This window comes from Trichoderma aggressivum, assembly GCF_033847375.1.
Source record: "Trichoderma aggressivum f. europaeum strain CBS 100526 chromosome Unknown scaffold_040, whole genome shotgun sequence".
NCBI classification, from domain to species: Eukaryota; Fungi; Ascomycota; class Sordariomycetes; order Hypocreales; family Hypocreaceae; genus Trichoderma; species Trichoderma aggressivum.
In genome coordinates, this window is record NW_026946406.1 from 268,968 (window position 1) to 284,470 (window position 15,503).

At 53.1% G+C, this 15,503-nt stretch overlaps 2 protein-coding genes across 2 annotated transcripts; one reads left to right on the top strand and one right to left on the bottom strand.

Annotated features, from left to right (window-relative positions):
• Positions 1-7,879: 7,879 nt before the first annotated feature.
• Triagg1_8352 (uncharacterized protein) lies at positions 7,880-9,515 on the bottom strand (the record flags this gene model as incomplete). The annotated part of the gene is made up of 2 exons (XM_062903189.1): positions 7,880-8,760; positions 8,834-9,515. 2 exons carry the CDS (start codon positions 9,513-9,515, stop codon positions 7,880-7,882), a joined length of 1,563 nt encoding a protein of 520 aa, XP_062752762.1.
• Positions 9,516-10,394: 879 nt separating this feature from the next.
• Triagg1_8353 (uncharacterized protein) lies at positions 10,395-11,179 on the top strand (the record flags this gene model as incomplete). Its single annotated transcript, XM_062903190.1, has 3 exons — positions 10,395-10,782; positions 10,849-10,944; positions 11,016-11,179. 3 exons carry the CDS (start codon positions 10,395-10,397, stop codon positions 11,177-11,179), a joined length of 648 nt encoding a protein of 215 aa, XP_062752763.1.
• Between the last annotated feature and the right edge of the window lie 4,324 nt (positions 11,180-15,503).

The following is a 15,503-nucleotide window of genomic DNA, read 5'->3' on the forward strand; positions in this document are numbered from 1 at the left end:
TATTGTAGACGGAATGCGTGGAAACTTGCGTCGGCGAGTCGATGCGTAGACGGCCAATGGCAATTGTAAAGGTTTGGAAGTTGATGAAGCTGTTTGAGCCTCGGCAGTACTAGTTTGATCGCCACCGAAAAGCGTCGGCGGTTCCTTCACAGTTGACCGATGGAAACATTCCCCAACGGTCTCATAAGTGGCAAACGAATGTTGTATGTATCTATCTGCCGTCAATGTGTAAGCAGGATACTTTCATCAGACTTCAGCCTAGAGAGTAAAAGTCTTCGCTGCCGAGCATCAGATCTTTCAAAACTTAGTCAAACCGATCCAGCCTCACAAGGCAAGTTCATGTATGTAGTACTAAATCCCATCCCGAGGGCTTGCGCACCATCATCGGAACTCGCAAGCTTCAAACATTCCATCGCTCCGGGACTACGAGTTTACTACTGCTACTGCTACTACTTCTGCCGCTATTGAAGTCGTAACTAAATGCTTCCTCCGCGGCGAAGCAAGTTTACGCAACTCCCGGCAGTACCGGTTCGGCCGCCCGCATCCCGGAGCGGCGTCTCGGTCGGTCATTGCACCAAACCTCCCCGTGACCATTCCAAACAATAAACCTTTGCCACTGCTTGGCTCTACTACGACAAGACACAATGGAGAATGGCTTCATTCCAGCTCCTCAGCCCGATTGGGGCACGAGGTCAAACGCCATCCCGTGCTTAGCAAGGCAGTTTTGACTTTTGGGCGATAGCCGGCCATGGTTTGTTTGCTTTCTTGCATTACAGGGTCATGGACAGTGTCCTTTTTCACAACTACACTGCCACCACTTGAAACAACAGAATGGACCGTCTCCCGATCAATCACACAATCTCACAATGTGGCTTTGGCTAGACCAATGCCAGCCTAGTAGACACAGCACAGCTCGGGAGAGGAGGGAAATTGTGTCGCCATCGCCAATCCTCTCCTGGCTTCACTTACATTCCAACGCAATGGCACCGGGTCGGGCTTGGACCTTTACGGCGTCTTTTGGCGTTTTGGGGGTCCCGGAGGTCCTCCGTGCCCGACGCCCCCAAGTCTCTGCCAATCAAGGCAGATGCCGAGAGCCCAAAGGCAAACTTGGCCCTGCCTTTGTATCAGACACCGGCCGTGTACCATGTTTTGCAGCCCAATGTCGGCACGATGCCCAAGTCTAAGCCAAGAAACAGGTACCTACATCGAACGGAGTATTACAGTATGGAATACAGTATCACCGACGCCGCGCTAACATCGAGTATCGGCACTTGATGTTGTCGGCGGATGAAAGAGATGGTCTAGGACTCAGCTGCGTGGGAGACTACCGATGGCCGAACACACTTGGGTGTCATTCCACCAGCTGAGCTCCAGACGGGGTCTAAATTCGCGTCGTCTCTTTCATCTCACGAAATCCAGGCCCATCTACAATTACAAAAGTCCAACTGCTAACTGTACAGTGTAAGTGAAGGTGAAACTAAACTACACAATCAACTGCCGGTGGAGCGCGTCGATCTCCGCAGCACAAGCACAAAACGAAAAGGCAGTCAGCAGTCAAATAACCTGCCGCTTTCTTTCTCATCGCTTTAACTAATTCAGGGCCATGGCACGTAAATGTAACATGGAGACTGACACCCTTCCGCGAATTGTGGAGAGAAGCCCGGCAGTTGCAGATAAGCAAGTCGTAGTACGGGGGAGCAGTTCTTGTCCATTGAGTTCCGTTCCTTGCTGCTAGTTTTGACTCGGGTTGCATGTCCAGGTGAAAAACAAGGAGAAAAATCACCTGTAACATGAGATCTTTCTGACCGCATTGCTTGCCGTGTTCTGGGATGTAACCCCCCAGAGTGGACGTCGAGGCTGGTCGTACCGGAGCCCTCCGTGATACGCCCCCCTTGAGGTTGCTCTCTCCGAGCCGTCTTGGTACTGCATCGATGCAGGCGTGAGCTTCATCTGACGGCAAATCACGCAGAATAGAAATGACACTCGTGCCTGATGCTGCAAGAGAGAGCCATTCCGTCCTTGGTTGGCCCTGACAGACAGCAACCCAATCATCGCCACGGTGCCCTGAAAATTAATAAAAAATCAAGGAATAAGCATGGTGAACACAGAGAATCATGGAGCCAAAGACGAGTTACATGGAATTGTCGCCCAAACTTGGCATGCACAGCAGCCCAAGCAAAAAAACCGAAAGGCTCCAGCCGAACCCGTCGACCCTATCAACTCTCACCTTTTCGTTTCTCCTTCTCACCCATAGCAACAAGACCAATGTGAGAGCTCACAAAAAGGAAAACAGACAAAACAAAAGAGACCACAAGTCCACTATTTCCCACAAGCAGTAAGCACCGCATGTGACTGCGTGCTCTTTCGTGTCACCAGCAGTAGCGCAAGCCCAAACGCCGCCTGACCCTCGTCTCCGTTCCACTCATCTCGTCCCCGAGGCATACAAGTACGATATCATACTGTGACTTGTGCATGGCCGAGGTTCTCTGCATGCATTGTGGTACTCGTACCTCGTCCATGCCAGCAGAAAGAGCCCTGAAAAGCCACCTGCAACGGGTAGCAACAGAACGAGTAACCCCCCCGGGGGCAAGGATTAAGGGTCATACAGCCTTTTGTTTTTCGCTCGCACATGGCGGGTTTTCTTAGCCTCCCGCTTCTGGAGAGACATGCATGCTGGCAGTGGCGCTATTGGGGACATGCCGCATTACATGGCGAATACGTGGCGGTGGCAGAGAAGCTGGACGCAGGCGAATGTGTGGCCGTGAGTGCCTTTTTCCTGCGTCTTCTCGCTCTGTTGCCTGAGAAGCGACGGGTGGAGAGGAGTTGCATTGGATTCATGCAGATTTCATGCAAGGACGGAAAACGGACTCGGCCGCGTGCGCGAGTTTGAGTCGAGACTCTGAGAGAGAGAGAGAGCAAAGTTGAGTGTGGGTGAGTGAGTGAGTGAGTGAGCGAGTGAGTGAGTGAGTGAGACTGGCTGCCCGTTTCTTCCTCGCCGTCTGTCTGCCTCGAACTGAGCCTCGAACCCTGTGCCCGCATCTTCTCGAGCAAGTATTTCCGCAGTCCTACATGTTGTGTGTACCGTAGCATCATTCATGCAATGCCGCTCGGTAACTTACAGCCAGCCTGAGAGATGCGGCACGGCATGATTCCAACTCCGGACTTGCACTTACACTCAGACGAGGATCCAATGAAGGAATCCTGCACTGCGAAAGACTCCCTCAACAGACAGGCAAGCCTTGCTCAAGCATCAGCCAGAATCCTGACCAGCCCGCATCCAAACGCCCCGCGCTTTTCGGTGAACAAAGGCACCAACGGCTTATTGCTCATGGCGCCCAGCAACTGGATGTCAGCTCGTCATTCCCGGCGCTTCAGCTGGGGTCACCAAGAATATCTTCTCCTCTCCTAGATTACTAGCACCATCCCGGCCATTGTATGTGCTGTAATGTTAGTATGAGTACTATTTTTTTCCCATCTTTCCTTTGGGCTTTTTTCAGCTCGCAAGCAAAAGCGGTGTGATCGAACAAGCCATCCACTCTAGTTCCATCACCGAAGAGTAAGACAGATGACAATTGACATGGAACATTGCCCTTTTTCCTTCTGCCGAGTGCCCAGGAATAGCCCAATGCCATGCTGTGATTGGTCTCTTCGTCTTGCCCGGCTCGAGTCCGTGCTTTTTGTTCTCTTTCTCTTATTCTACTAGGCTGCCATGAGGCATGAAGCGGCGCGGACAGGGGGGTTGCGGCCCAACAGCAGAACAGGAAGACGGAGAAGAAGAAAAAGTTCAGCAGTCATCCAGGGAATCTCCAGTTCACCCCCGGTCAGTCAGAGGGCAGACCGATGCAGAGACCGACCTTGCTAGTTCAACCCATGCTGCCGTGTCTCATGGTCCCGTGAGGTTCCATCACACAACGGGGGGTGTCGTTTGGTTTGGTTGTCCTGTCTGTGATTGCTTTTTCGTGCCGTGATAATGATAATCATGCCTTGGCGTGAAAACGGCTGACCGGTAAGGAGGAGAGGAGAGGAGAGAGATGGCGCTACCGGAACAGAGCCGGCTTACACTTTGCAGCTGCTGGATGACACCGGCCGAGGGAGAATGAGAATCCCATTTATGACGCCTGCTTATGTCTCTTCGCAGCCACATGTTGTTAGTCCCCGTCCCGTTACCCTGGAATCAAAAACATCGAGGCAGAAACACACGGCTCGTCAAGGGTTCCCCGATGATCCCAGGATAGCACTGGAGAGCCAGAAAAAGAATCAACCACAGCCCCAATCCCTCACTCCCACTTACTGTACATGCTGCATACAGTACGAGGGGCCTGTAGGCATTGCTTCCCCTTCCTTATCACCCCGTGTGTACGGAGTACCAAGCACGAAAGAAAACCCCATGCAAGATGATGACTCGGCAGCGGCTCGAAAAGAAGGAAAAAATAACAATCAAATGCCCTGCTAGTCCCCCCCCCCCCCCCAGCCACTAAAATCCTTCCTTCGCCCTGCGTCTAACACAACACGCGTTGCCTTGTTATTCCCCTCTACCACTAAAAACATCCCCCAGGCCAGACATCGATGAGAAGCTAGCTGGGGCTTACTATTCCTGTCTGATGACGCCTCTTAACATGGGAAAAACAAGCCAGGGCAGGGCAGGGCAGGGCAGGGCAGGGCAGGTATTCGGGACGGAGCCTTCAGCCTTGGGATCCCAATACTCTGGGGCAAACAAAAACAAAAAGGCCGGGTTCACCAAGCCGGGATCAAATGTCTGTCTGTGACTCTTTGCGGGAGGATGACGCTCCCTGCATCTTCTTCCGTCTGTACGTCCATCCCCTTGCTTCTGGCTACTGAAACCACCTGCCGCCGACGTACGTCTTGGAGAGAGGAAGAAACGAAAAGACACCCGGTCGTTGGGCAAATCTTTCCTGCTGCTCCCCCCGGAATCAAGTTTCCAGACAATTTTCGTCTCGGCCATCAAATCAGAATCAACCAGTCCTGCATATTGATAGCATGATACCTTTCATCAATCTCCAGTTAGATGCCGTCTCGGCCCACCACCAAAAAAAAGCCAATCTCCAAAAGCCCATGACGGCATCCGCCCGCCTCCAAAGAACAAGACATCATGGAGTTTTTTTTTCCCCCATCAACTAACACGGATTCCTTTTTCAGTTCAATGAACCCAACCCTTGGCAGATGGCTGCCAAATCGCCCCAATCACCGTCTGCCGCCTCACACCCAAAATCTTTTGTCCTTGGCCAATCCCATTTGTCAGGCCGGGATAACAAAAACAAAACAACAAGACGGACCAACTGCCCCCTCTCCCTCCTCTCATCTCATGCATGTGCTGCCTCGAAAGCGCTAGGCACGAGTCCTCGCCACACCTTTTTCTCTTCCTCATTCTCATGCCACTCTCTCCCTTTAGTCTTGGATGGGCAAAGCTTCTTCCCAATCTCCGTCCTCTCTCTGCCTCGCTTCCTGCAAGCCCGTTTGCTCCAATCCCATTCGTTTCCTGCATCGACGCTACCTGATGGCTAGTACTGTACAGTACGAAACAAGCTCGTCGTTGATTGCTCGTCTGCATTCTTCCCAACCCCTGCCTGCAGCAAAGAATACCACCTCACCACACCACCTCATCAAGCATCAAAGCAGCTTTTCTCCAAGTCTATGCCCGAAACAGGCCGCTCCCGTCCAACTAACCAGTAGAAGCTCTTCCCTCACACGTCGAGACCCCCTCTTCTTTTCCATGATCCATCCAACACTGCCCGGATATCAAAAAGCTGCTTGGCCCCAATCTCCACACGCATCGACGCCTATCCAAAGCAACCAAGCCATTGGCTCCTCGCTCACATCATCATCATCGTCTGCAATCTCCTCGAATAGTAGCCCATCTCATCCCACTCACTCTCCCCGACTATCCCGCCTCGTCCAAGTGTCCTGTTCACCACCCAATCCATGTCCCAGCTTCGGCTCCTCCCACCCCACAGCGTCACATCGAGCCAAGAAGAACCGACAAAGCCAAATTTCTGCCTTTCCTACCTAACCCTTGGGCTTCTCCTCTTTTTGCCCTTTTCCCCCCTACGAGCATTTGCTTCAAGACAAGGACCTGCTAGTGGCAATGGCCCCCCCATCCACCAACTGTCACGTTCTCCAAAACAAAGGCCACCTAGAATCCCGTCAGCCTCCACAATCAATGGGGATGCGCTAGTATTCGTCTATCGTAGCTTCGCTGCCCTTGGCGTCATCCACATCTTCCATCTCTTCCAAACGGACTGGAGATGGAATGAGAAAGAATAGACTGGCGCCACGCAAAGTCCACGATTAGAATCAAACACACACACACACACACACACACTCGCTCCGTTCCCCACTACTTCCATCTCCATGAGCACTACACACACACAGTCCCCAGTCTCCAGCCCGTAAGAGTACCGATAGAGGACCCATGAGAAACTGATGGGAAAAAAAGAAGTCGACTAATGCGTGTTTTTGCTCCTCTCACCCCCTTGCCTTACTCCAAAAATGGCGCGTTCTTTTTCTCTCTTTCTCTACGCTGTACTTTTATCTTGTCAATCTGTGACTGGGTCCCGGAACCTGCGGCCACTAGCTCAGGGGATGAACTGGCTCGCTGGCGTTGGCACCACATGTTACCCAATTCGAGAGTGTCACGGTAGGTTGGCGTTGGGTTCAGGTGGTGAGTGACATTGGCTGCCCATCGTTCGCTTCATCGTCGATGCTCAGCGTCATTCAAGATGCCACCCATGGCTAGCTAGTATCTTGTCCCCGTTTCAGGTAGTCAGTTCTCCCAGACCATTGCCGTCTGAGTGCATGTACGGAGCAGCAGAAGACTGCATACGAGGGGGGTACTCACTTTGAATGTAAACATCGCCTAAGAATGAGGTCAAATCACACAAAGAGTTGGAAAAATATGTAAATCATGTCAGATAAAACGTATATTTGGTTTTGAAGGCAGTGGCTTAGAAAGCCGGCCTTCCTCTCTTCTTAGTTAAAACGTGGTTGCGGCAGCAATTTTAGCAGGTCCGCGAAGGGCTATTGAGCCCAAAATCTTCTATCTTTGTGTGATCTCTCACAAACAGAACACCAAAAATCAGGAGCCGAGTCTTACAATTCTCCCATCCCCCCAAAAAAGTCTTTCCCAAATCCACCGTAAAACAAAAAAAAAAAGTAGAAAAAAAGACAACTGGAAATTGTTCCTTCGCCGTCCCAGTAACGAATGAATGCGTAGATCCAGCTTCAAAAGGTGAGCCTTCTCATAATCAGGGTGTGGTTTTTTCGTCAAGCGTCGTTTCCTTCTCATTTCCATCAAAAAAAATCGCAAAAAACTCCCCGTCTTTCATTTCTCCCAAAACAAAGCAAAAAGCCACTGCGTTGTATGCGGTCTTCTCTCCTCCATACACAATTTCTTTGCGCCGGTACTGATGCCTCTGATACGAAGGACACGCTTCCCAAACTCCTCATCCTATAGATTAAGAAAAAAGAGGAACAAAAAAACTCCCCGCTAGAAAGGAAAGATCCAGTGCGGCAAAGGCGAATCGTAAAAAGAAAAAAGGAAAAAAAAAAAGTTGGATAGATACAAGTTGTGAATCGAATATTAGGCTTTTGACACTCCAAAATGAAGTGTCCAATTTTGTCGCTGTAATAATTGTCAAGACGCCTTTTTTTTCCCGTTTTTGTTCCGGATGCGTATAGCATTAAAAAAAGATGTAAGATCGGCTCTTTGGCTTCAAGCCTTGGGGTTTGTGGAGGCCGATGAAAAGGTAGCGGTAACATTATGTTCAATGAAGCCAAAGATGATAAAGAAAAAAAGTTTTTCAAGTGACGAGGTCAACAGGTATTACAATGTCGACTTGGCCTCCCCGGAGTGTTGGGTCTTTTAGTAACAGCCAGGGAGGGATGATAAGAAAGACACCTGTTGGTGGAAGGGCACAGGGTGCTGCATCATTGGCACCTGCTGAACGTATTTGACCATTTCCCAGAGAGGGAAGAAGGATTTGGGTTGGCAAACAGGCTGCACAGGAATGGGTGCCTGGATAGGAACCGGGACTTGCTGGCAGGGCAGATGATGATGCTGTATGGGCGCTGCCACCACAGGAACGGGAACAATGGGAGCATGCAGAACAGGGACGGGTACGGGGCCAGTGTACTGCTGTGGGACAAACTCGTGCCCGTGATACACGGGCTGATGCTGCTGCTCGCAAAATTCCTCTGGTTCGTAGGTTTGGGGCATGTACTCCCGAGGCAAGTCCTGCTGGTCTGCCATGAAGTCTTCGTCCTCATCATCGTTGTCAAAGTCATCAAGCGTCGACACGCTCGAGATGAGCGAGCCTTCATTGGACGACGTCGAAACAGGCGAGAGGGGCGAGTCGCAGTCATAGTCGTCGACTATGGCGTCCTCGTTGGAAACGTATTGGTCTTGGGTAGAGGTGGGCGTGGGCAGGGTCATGGTGGGCACTGCTGGCACGGTGAACTGGGAACAAGCAATGATCCTGTTACGCAGCTCAGAGAGGGTCACCCGGTGCTCGGGGTTGGGGTTGAAGATGCGGCCCAAAATGTCATTGAGCTCATCAGTCAACGGGAGGATGGTCTTGAGAAAGTCCTGGGAGCGAACATATGCGCGGTAGGTGGAGTCTTGAAAGGAAGCCTGCTTCCATGGGTTGCGTCCGCAAGTCAAGTTCACTAGGATGACTCCCAGACTCCAGACATCATTGGGGGCACACATGTAGTAGGGCTTTCTCGCGGAAGGGTCCAAGCACTCTGCCAAGTCGATTTCCGTTAGTCAATTGCATCTTTGTCGTCTTCATTGTGGAGTGTGGTTGTTTGTATTTACCTGGGCTCATGTAAAAGGTTGAGCCGCATCCGTAGTCTTCGGAGCGGTCCTCACTGGTAGCAAGTCCAAAGTCGGCCAGCTTGACGGTCTCTCCATTCTCGGTGACGAGGATGTTCTCAGGCTTGAGGTCCCGGTGGTAGATGCCCAAGTTGTGGCAGTGCTCAACGGCATCCAGGATCTGGAGGAACACCTTCTTGGAGAGTTCATCCTTACCAACGTACTGGCCGCGCTCAGTGATATTCAAGAAGAGATCACCCTCAGGGCAGTACTCTAGAATAACATAGATGCAGTCAGGGTCGTCGACAATCTTGAGCATGGATACCACGTTGGGGTGCGCCGATGCGTGGTAGTGCAGGCGAATCTCTCGCTGCTGGTAGGCAATCTGGCGGCGTTCCAATGGTGTTCCGTCGGCATTGTACTTGCTCAGGCACTTGACAGCATACCGAGCTCCAGTGTTGATATCCAGGGCAGTGTAGACGACGCCGTATGCGCCGGTACCAAGGATATCTGTTAGCTGGAGCTTACCCTCGAGAAGACGTCCTAAACGCTGCTCTGGGGCAAGGGGCAAACATCGGGGCTGGAAAGTGCGTGTCGCAAAGGGCTGTTGGACGTTGCACTTGGGGTTGTCGTACGCGGGAGAGGCCGGGGGAGTGGGATAACCGTACGGGGCATGGTGCTGCATGTTAAGCGACTTGGTAGGGGGCTCTCCAAAAGGTTTGGTGGTCCTCAAGGGTTCAGGTCAAGTACCAGCAGATCCGAAGATGGGAGGAGCAAAGAGGATTAGATTAACAAAAAAGAATAAAGGAAAACGAAAGAAAGAAGAGGATCCTTTGGGCGGAGTGAGTTGATTGGGTTTGGTTTGTTTTCCTTTGGAAGTTGTCGTGTGGAGGTCCCGTATAAAATCACAGGCCGAAGTTCCAATGGGATACCAGAAGCAGCCGCATACAGCAAAAGAAAAAGTTCTCGAACGGCCGAACGAACGGGTCAAGAACGGCGTTGAATTGTCAACGGCTTCGGGGTGTCGAGGGTACCGGGACTAATAATGGAAGAATGGTATGAGAGGTCCTGGAGTCCTGGAATCCAGAAAGAAAACTTGAATTGAGGGTGAGAGAGGAAGATGGGCGTTGAAGGAATGTCGTGAACGTGGTGATGCGTGTAATTGACCCTCGGCCGAGAGTGGGCAACAAGAGGTAGATATCAAACCGGACCTTGGCCACGGCGTGGATCTGTGACTAGACCTTAGAGAGCGAGGCGGGCGAGTGTACAGACCCCAGAACAAGACGTACCCGTTTCTTCTCGTCTCGGGGCCCTGCGAATTGCGCGGAGCATCCACACCCAAGAGACCCACCGATGGAAAGCTCATCAGACCCTGGTCCTGTTGGAAGAGATGAATGGCATGGGCGTTGTCTTAGGCGGCCAGGGGGGGGGGGCTAATGTGCCAGCTATTCTTAACCAGCTGCAAGGTTCGTCGACAGCCTTAGGTGGGCACCAGACTAACGAGGCAGGGATCATAGCGCGACGCTGAGCAATATACGAGAGCGAGCATACTCTGACACACCAAATGAAGCGGTTCGCTGTGACTTGTGTGTCATCCGCTTGCTCGCCCTCCCTCACACAACACACCCCCTTCTGCTCGGCTTGCACTAGCGACCCTTGGTCCCACACACAACGTCAACAAGGTGGCCAAAGGAAAACAGCTAGGCGATTCCAGCCCCCCGATCCAGTCGGCTTCGACGGTGTCACAGTCCAAAGGTTGAACCGCCGTAATGGGGCGAGGACGTCGGATCTGCGGCGGGCCACAGCAGGTCAACACCCTTCTCATCCACCAGGCCGTGCCACTTGCACAGGTCGACTTGACTGGCTGGCGTTGCTTTCCCACCACCCACCCGCTTCACTGCCTGGCAAAAGCGTCATGGCCGGCCGCGTGATTGGCATGACATTTCCGTTCTGTGAGTGAGTGCGAGAAAGTAAATGGGGAAAGGCTTGACTCGCCCAGGCCAACTGAGTGTGACTAGACGTACTGTACGGCACAACGCACTGGAATGGGACGGATTCATCTTGTCAGGCCACTGAGCCCGTGGCGGAGGCGAATAATGAAAAGAAGACGGGAGGTGAGTGAATCCTAGTAGTAGTACCGGTGTACTCCGCTGCTCGCTGCTAGCACCTGATTTCTGTTGAGTAGTCGATACTCGTCTCGCTCGCTCCCACTTCGGGCTGCTGGAGCAATGGCAGCAGCAGTCAATGCGCTCGCTCACTGGACCGGGCCCCGTTTACTTGGCTTCTCCATTCTGTTTGGTGTCTTTGCCTACTCGTGCTCGCACGTACGCACGCACAACAGCACGCTGACCCTCACCAGGGCGTCTGGTGGGTAACAGGCAGCAAGCCAGACCGAAATGCATGAAGCAATGCTGCCTGCCCGCCTGCCTGCCCGCCTATCGCTTTGGCTCCGATCAATAGTCATTCTGACACAGAGGCTACTACTGCCTGTACCTCGCGTAGCCCAGCCCAGTTCACCGTCCACCTCACTTGGAGCGGGGGATGGCTGCTTGTGTAGATCAATGACTGCAAGCGGCCATTTCAAGTTGACAGCATAGCGTCGTAAGAGATTGGGCCAGCATCAGTTCAGTGGGTAGGAAAGCTGCATTGCAGCACTCTCTGCCACCTGCAACCAAAACGGTAACATGGCAGCATGGACAGGAAGAAAAACAAGGAGTGAAGAAAAGGTGGACGAGCCGTGGGTGCGTGGCATTCAGTTGACACTGTACCGTCCCCGCCGGTACAATGCATCTGTGCATTGCATTCCCCATCGATGGTGATATTGATGGCCACCGCAAACCAATAGCAAAGCCAGCCTTGAGGAGTCATGCAGGAGATGGATGGTGATGGCTGCTGCTACGTGACTGGTCGAGTGGCATGCGGACCCAAGTCCACACCCTGGCACGGCGCTGCAGTGCTCTGCCAGCACAGTATGAATCGCCACGTCGGGAGTGTTTGTGTGTGCGTGCAGACGCTGCCGGTCAGACAGTAGGATTCAGGAGTGTGAAGGTTTCCGGATCAACCTGTGCAGCGTTTGTCCTGGCCAAATGAGAGCGGGAAACGCAGCAAGATTCGGCCAATGGCAATTCCGAGGAATGCAATGCAGCTGCTAATAATACTTAGGCGCCATGTGGTCGACAACTCGGCCGGCTTTGGCATCACGATGTCCCTCTGCGCTGGCGGTCTAGCGGACGTGGACGTGGACGTGGACGCCGTTGAATGTCAAGGCAAGCCGAGAGCCAAAGGGGGATAAGCATCGACGGCTGTCGTCTGCGTGGAAGCGAGCGTGGCCAGAGTCGGCTGGAGTGCGCATGCACTGTACTCCGTAACAACGAGCATGAGCCGTAGAAGTGTCGCCACCGTCCTTGCCGTCTACTCGTCCTCGTCCTCGTCCTCGTCCTCGTCCTCTCGCTCGGCCGGTTGCCCACCCATATTGCCTGTGCCGTGCTGGACTAAACACCCCGGCGCCGCACATTACAGCAGTGGCAGAAGGGCCAGCGGCAACCGAGCCCGTGTGAGCACGGAGTAAACGTGGCCAATATCGCCCGCAGCAGAGATGAGCCAACTGCTCAGCCGATGAGAAGGGACCACAGGGCGCTGGCCAAAAGCGGAGGCTTGCATCCGCCTGTGGCGTTGTCGTCTGATTGGGGACGTGATGCCAGGCACTTTGAAAGACGCAGAAAGCAGACCAATCACCCGCCACAGTCACAGCAGGTCCTCCACCCGACTTCTGGCTTGGATCAGCTACAGTATGCAGTGTTTGGCCCCAGCCTTGTTTTCCGTTGGAGCAATCTCGAGTCGACAAGGGCACGACGGCACAAAGGGCCCACCCCTAGGCCAAACAGTGAGGCTGTTCTCCGGGCCCCGTTGCGGTTGCATTTGGTCGTGCTGCGTCCATGATATGGGGTTGAAGAAGGAGGCGTCCAATGGAAGCGCCGTCAAGAGGCAGAGTGGGATATTGCGCAGTCAACCTGATGCACTTGGCAGCCGCCGTTGGTACCAACCGGCCTGCAGATTGATTGATTTCCACGACGCTTTGCTTTGCTTTGCTTTGCTTTGCTTTGCTTTGCTCTGCAGCATTTGCGGCAGAGATGGAGGGAGGGAGGGCTGGCGGCTGGTCTTGTCCATCCATCATCAAGTTGAGGCCAAGCCCGTCCAATGGAACGGCCCTGATGGTTCGATTTGTTTCGATTGTGTTGGAGTTGGAGCAGAAGAGGGAGAGCAAGGGTGTGTGACTGACTTGCTGCCGCTGTTGTTGTGGCTGTTGCTGTTTTTGTTGCTGCTGTTGTTTATTCTCGGGGGCTGCATCATCTCTGCCGTTGCGTCCATCTGTCTGTCTGTCCATCCATCCATCATTTCTCGTCCACCCATCCATCCATTTCCCACGGCAAGGCCTCAAATCATCCCCGGCGCTGCCTTTCCCTCTCGGTGGCCTCTTGTCTCGGAGATGAACGGCCGCGTGATGCCCCCCCCAAGCAAGCACACAATTCACTGCTCTCGCTGTCGTTACAGTAGTCATTCGATCCTCGCCAGGCCTTTGTCCACGTCGTGACTCGATAGAGTTTGTCTAGATCTTGATAGAACCCTGGGCCAAGGACGGGCCGTCCAGGCGCTGTCATTGGCCCGCTACTGCTGCAAGGGATACGAGGTACTTGTACACGTGCCTGGCCACGTACACAGTCTGCGGCCGCTGTTTCTCCGCTGCTAAGGCCTGCAAGTCCAGACTACAGCCACGGTCCGTGCGATAAATCCGCTATCCGCACGTATCATATTGTACCCAGTACGGTCCGGCACAAACAGGCGGTCTGGTGTTTTTGTTCTGCATCTCTGAATCAACCCGTCTCAGTCCCCTTTTTTTTTCTTCCTTCTGCGACATTCGCCCTGCCTCACGACCGGGATTCTCTTCTCTCTCTACGATACGCCATGTCACAGCGGATGGCCCGCTTCTAGCCGGCTTCGGTATAGCATCCCTGGGAACGCAAGACCTGGATCTGGCCTCTGGAGCCGGGCCTGTCCTTGTCCTTGTCCTTGTTGCGTGGCCTGTGCTTGCTTTTCGACTCGGCGTGAATGTGAATCCTTTCACTGCTGGGATCCGCCGATCTCATCCTGCCGTGAGACCATGACACTCTCCAAGTTGGCAGCGGTGCGAGTGTGTCTACTTGCATGGACGACAGAGCACGGGCTCTCGGCTTTGCTGCGGATCCCTGGCATGGCCTGGCCAGCCAGCGAACACGGACGGGTCTTTGGCCTTGCCTTGCATTGCGATCCGCACGGCGATCCATCACGCTGGACGGACTGATAGCCGATGGCTTCATGGTTTTTTCGATCGAGCTTCTTCGTCCGGCTCGGAGTGCAGCAAGCATGTCCAAGATGATATGCAGGGCTACGATGCTGTCTCGAAGAGGGAGAGAGACTGTGTGTGTGAAACAGGCAGGCGCTTAACATGACAACTCCAGCGGCTTTGTGCCACTCATTACGTGTATGTATGTATGTACTCGTACTCGTACCAAGTGGCCATTTCTGTCTGGACTCATCTCATACCAGACAGACTCATGCCAAACTTGGAGCCATGTTTCGCTCTGCCGCCGACATACCTACCTACTTGATACCCTATACCTCTTGACCTCCACCCAGGTAATTTGCCATTGACTGCCACTACTTGCTCACATGCTCCATCCCTCCAGGCCCCCGACTTGGCCCAGTTGCTATTTACAAGGTGCTGGAACCAACTAGCACGGAGTCTGCACAGCTGCTAGCAGTGTTACGAGCCCATGTGTGCACTTTCAATAGATTGCCTACCAGCCCTTTTCGCCTGGGTCCACGGAGCATATTTCCGCTTAGGATGGTTCCGACATGGCATTGGCCCTGGCTCGAATCCATCAGTGTGACATCAAGATTGATTTTTTCTTCTGGTGGCCTGAGGCCAAATCTACCAAGAGGCACAGTTCCTATCCTGCCCCCTGCCTGATCCCGATATCAGAGAAAGGGGCCAGCAACTTCTGATGTGCCTCTCTTGCAACCGCACGCACTAGAGCCAAACAAGGCGTTGGTTGATTGGATCTGGTAAAACCGGCAGCAACACAAGGCGAGTGGGAAAGGCGGCTTCGGGATCCAATGAGATGCCGCCCACTATCTTTTAAATGGTGGCTTTGCAGTATCGTGGCAAACCGGCCCTCAGCTGAGCAACGCCGTCTGCGCACCATCCCAGGGCCAAGTTTCGGGAGAGATGACGGCGGCTGGAGGTTCGCGAACCAACTTTCCAACATGCCTTTGTCAGCGGGGTTAGCAGGTCGTACTGTAGATCGACTGATGATTGTCTCGCCATTCATCATACATCCCATCATGGGAGTTTACTTGAGGCGAAACCGCAAGCATGCATCTTCAAACAGGTTGATCGATCGTGGTGGATGATGAAAGCAACAGTATGTACAGTACAGTACCGCGTGTAAGTGATCCACATACCTGATGCGATACCTGTTTTTTTCTTCTGTTCTTGTCTTCTTCTTCTTTCTCTTTCCTTCTCAATCGACTGCAAGATTCGATATTGTATCCGTACTCGTAGACACCAGTAGCGGATGAGCCGATGCGGAGTCTGGAGTCCGCCTTGTCCAACTGGGCAGACTAACCACCATTA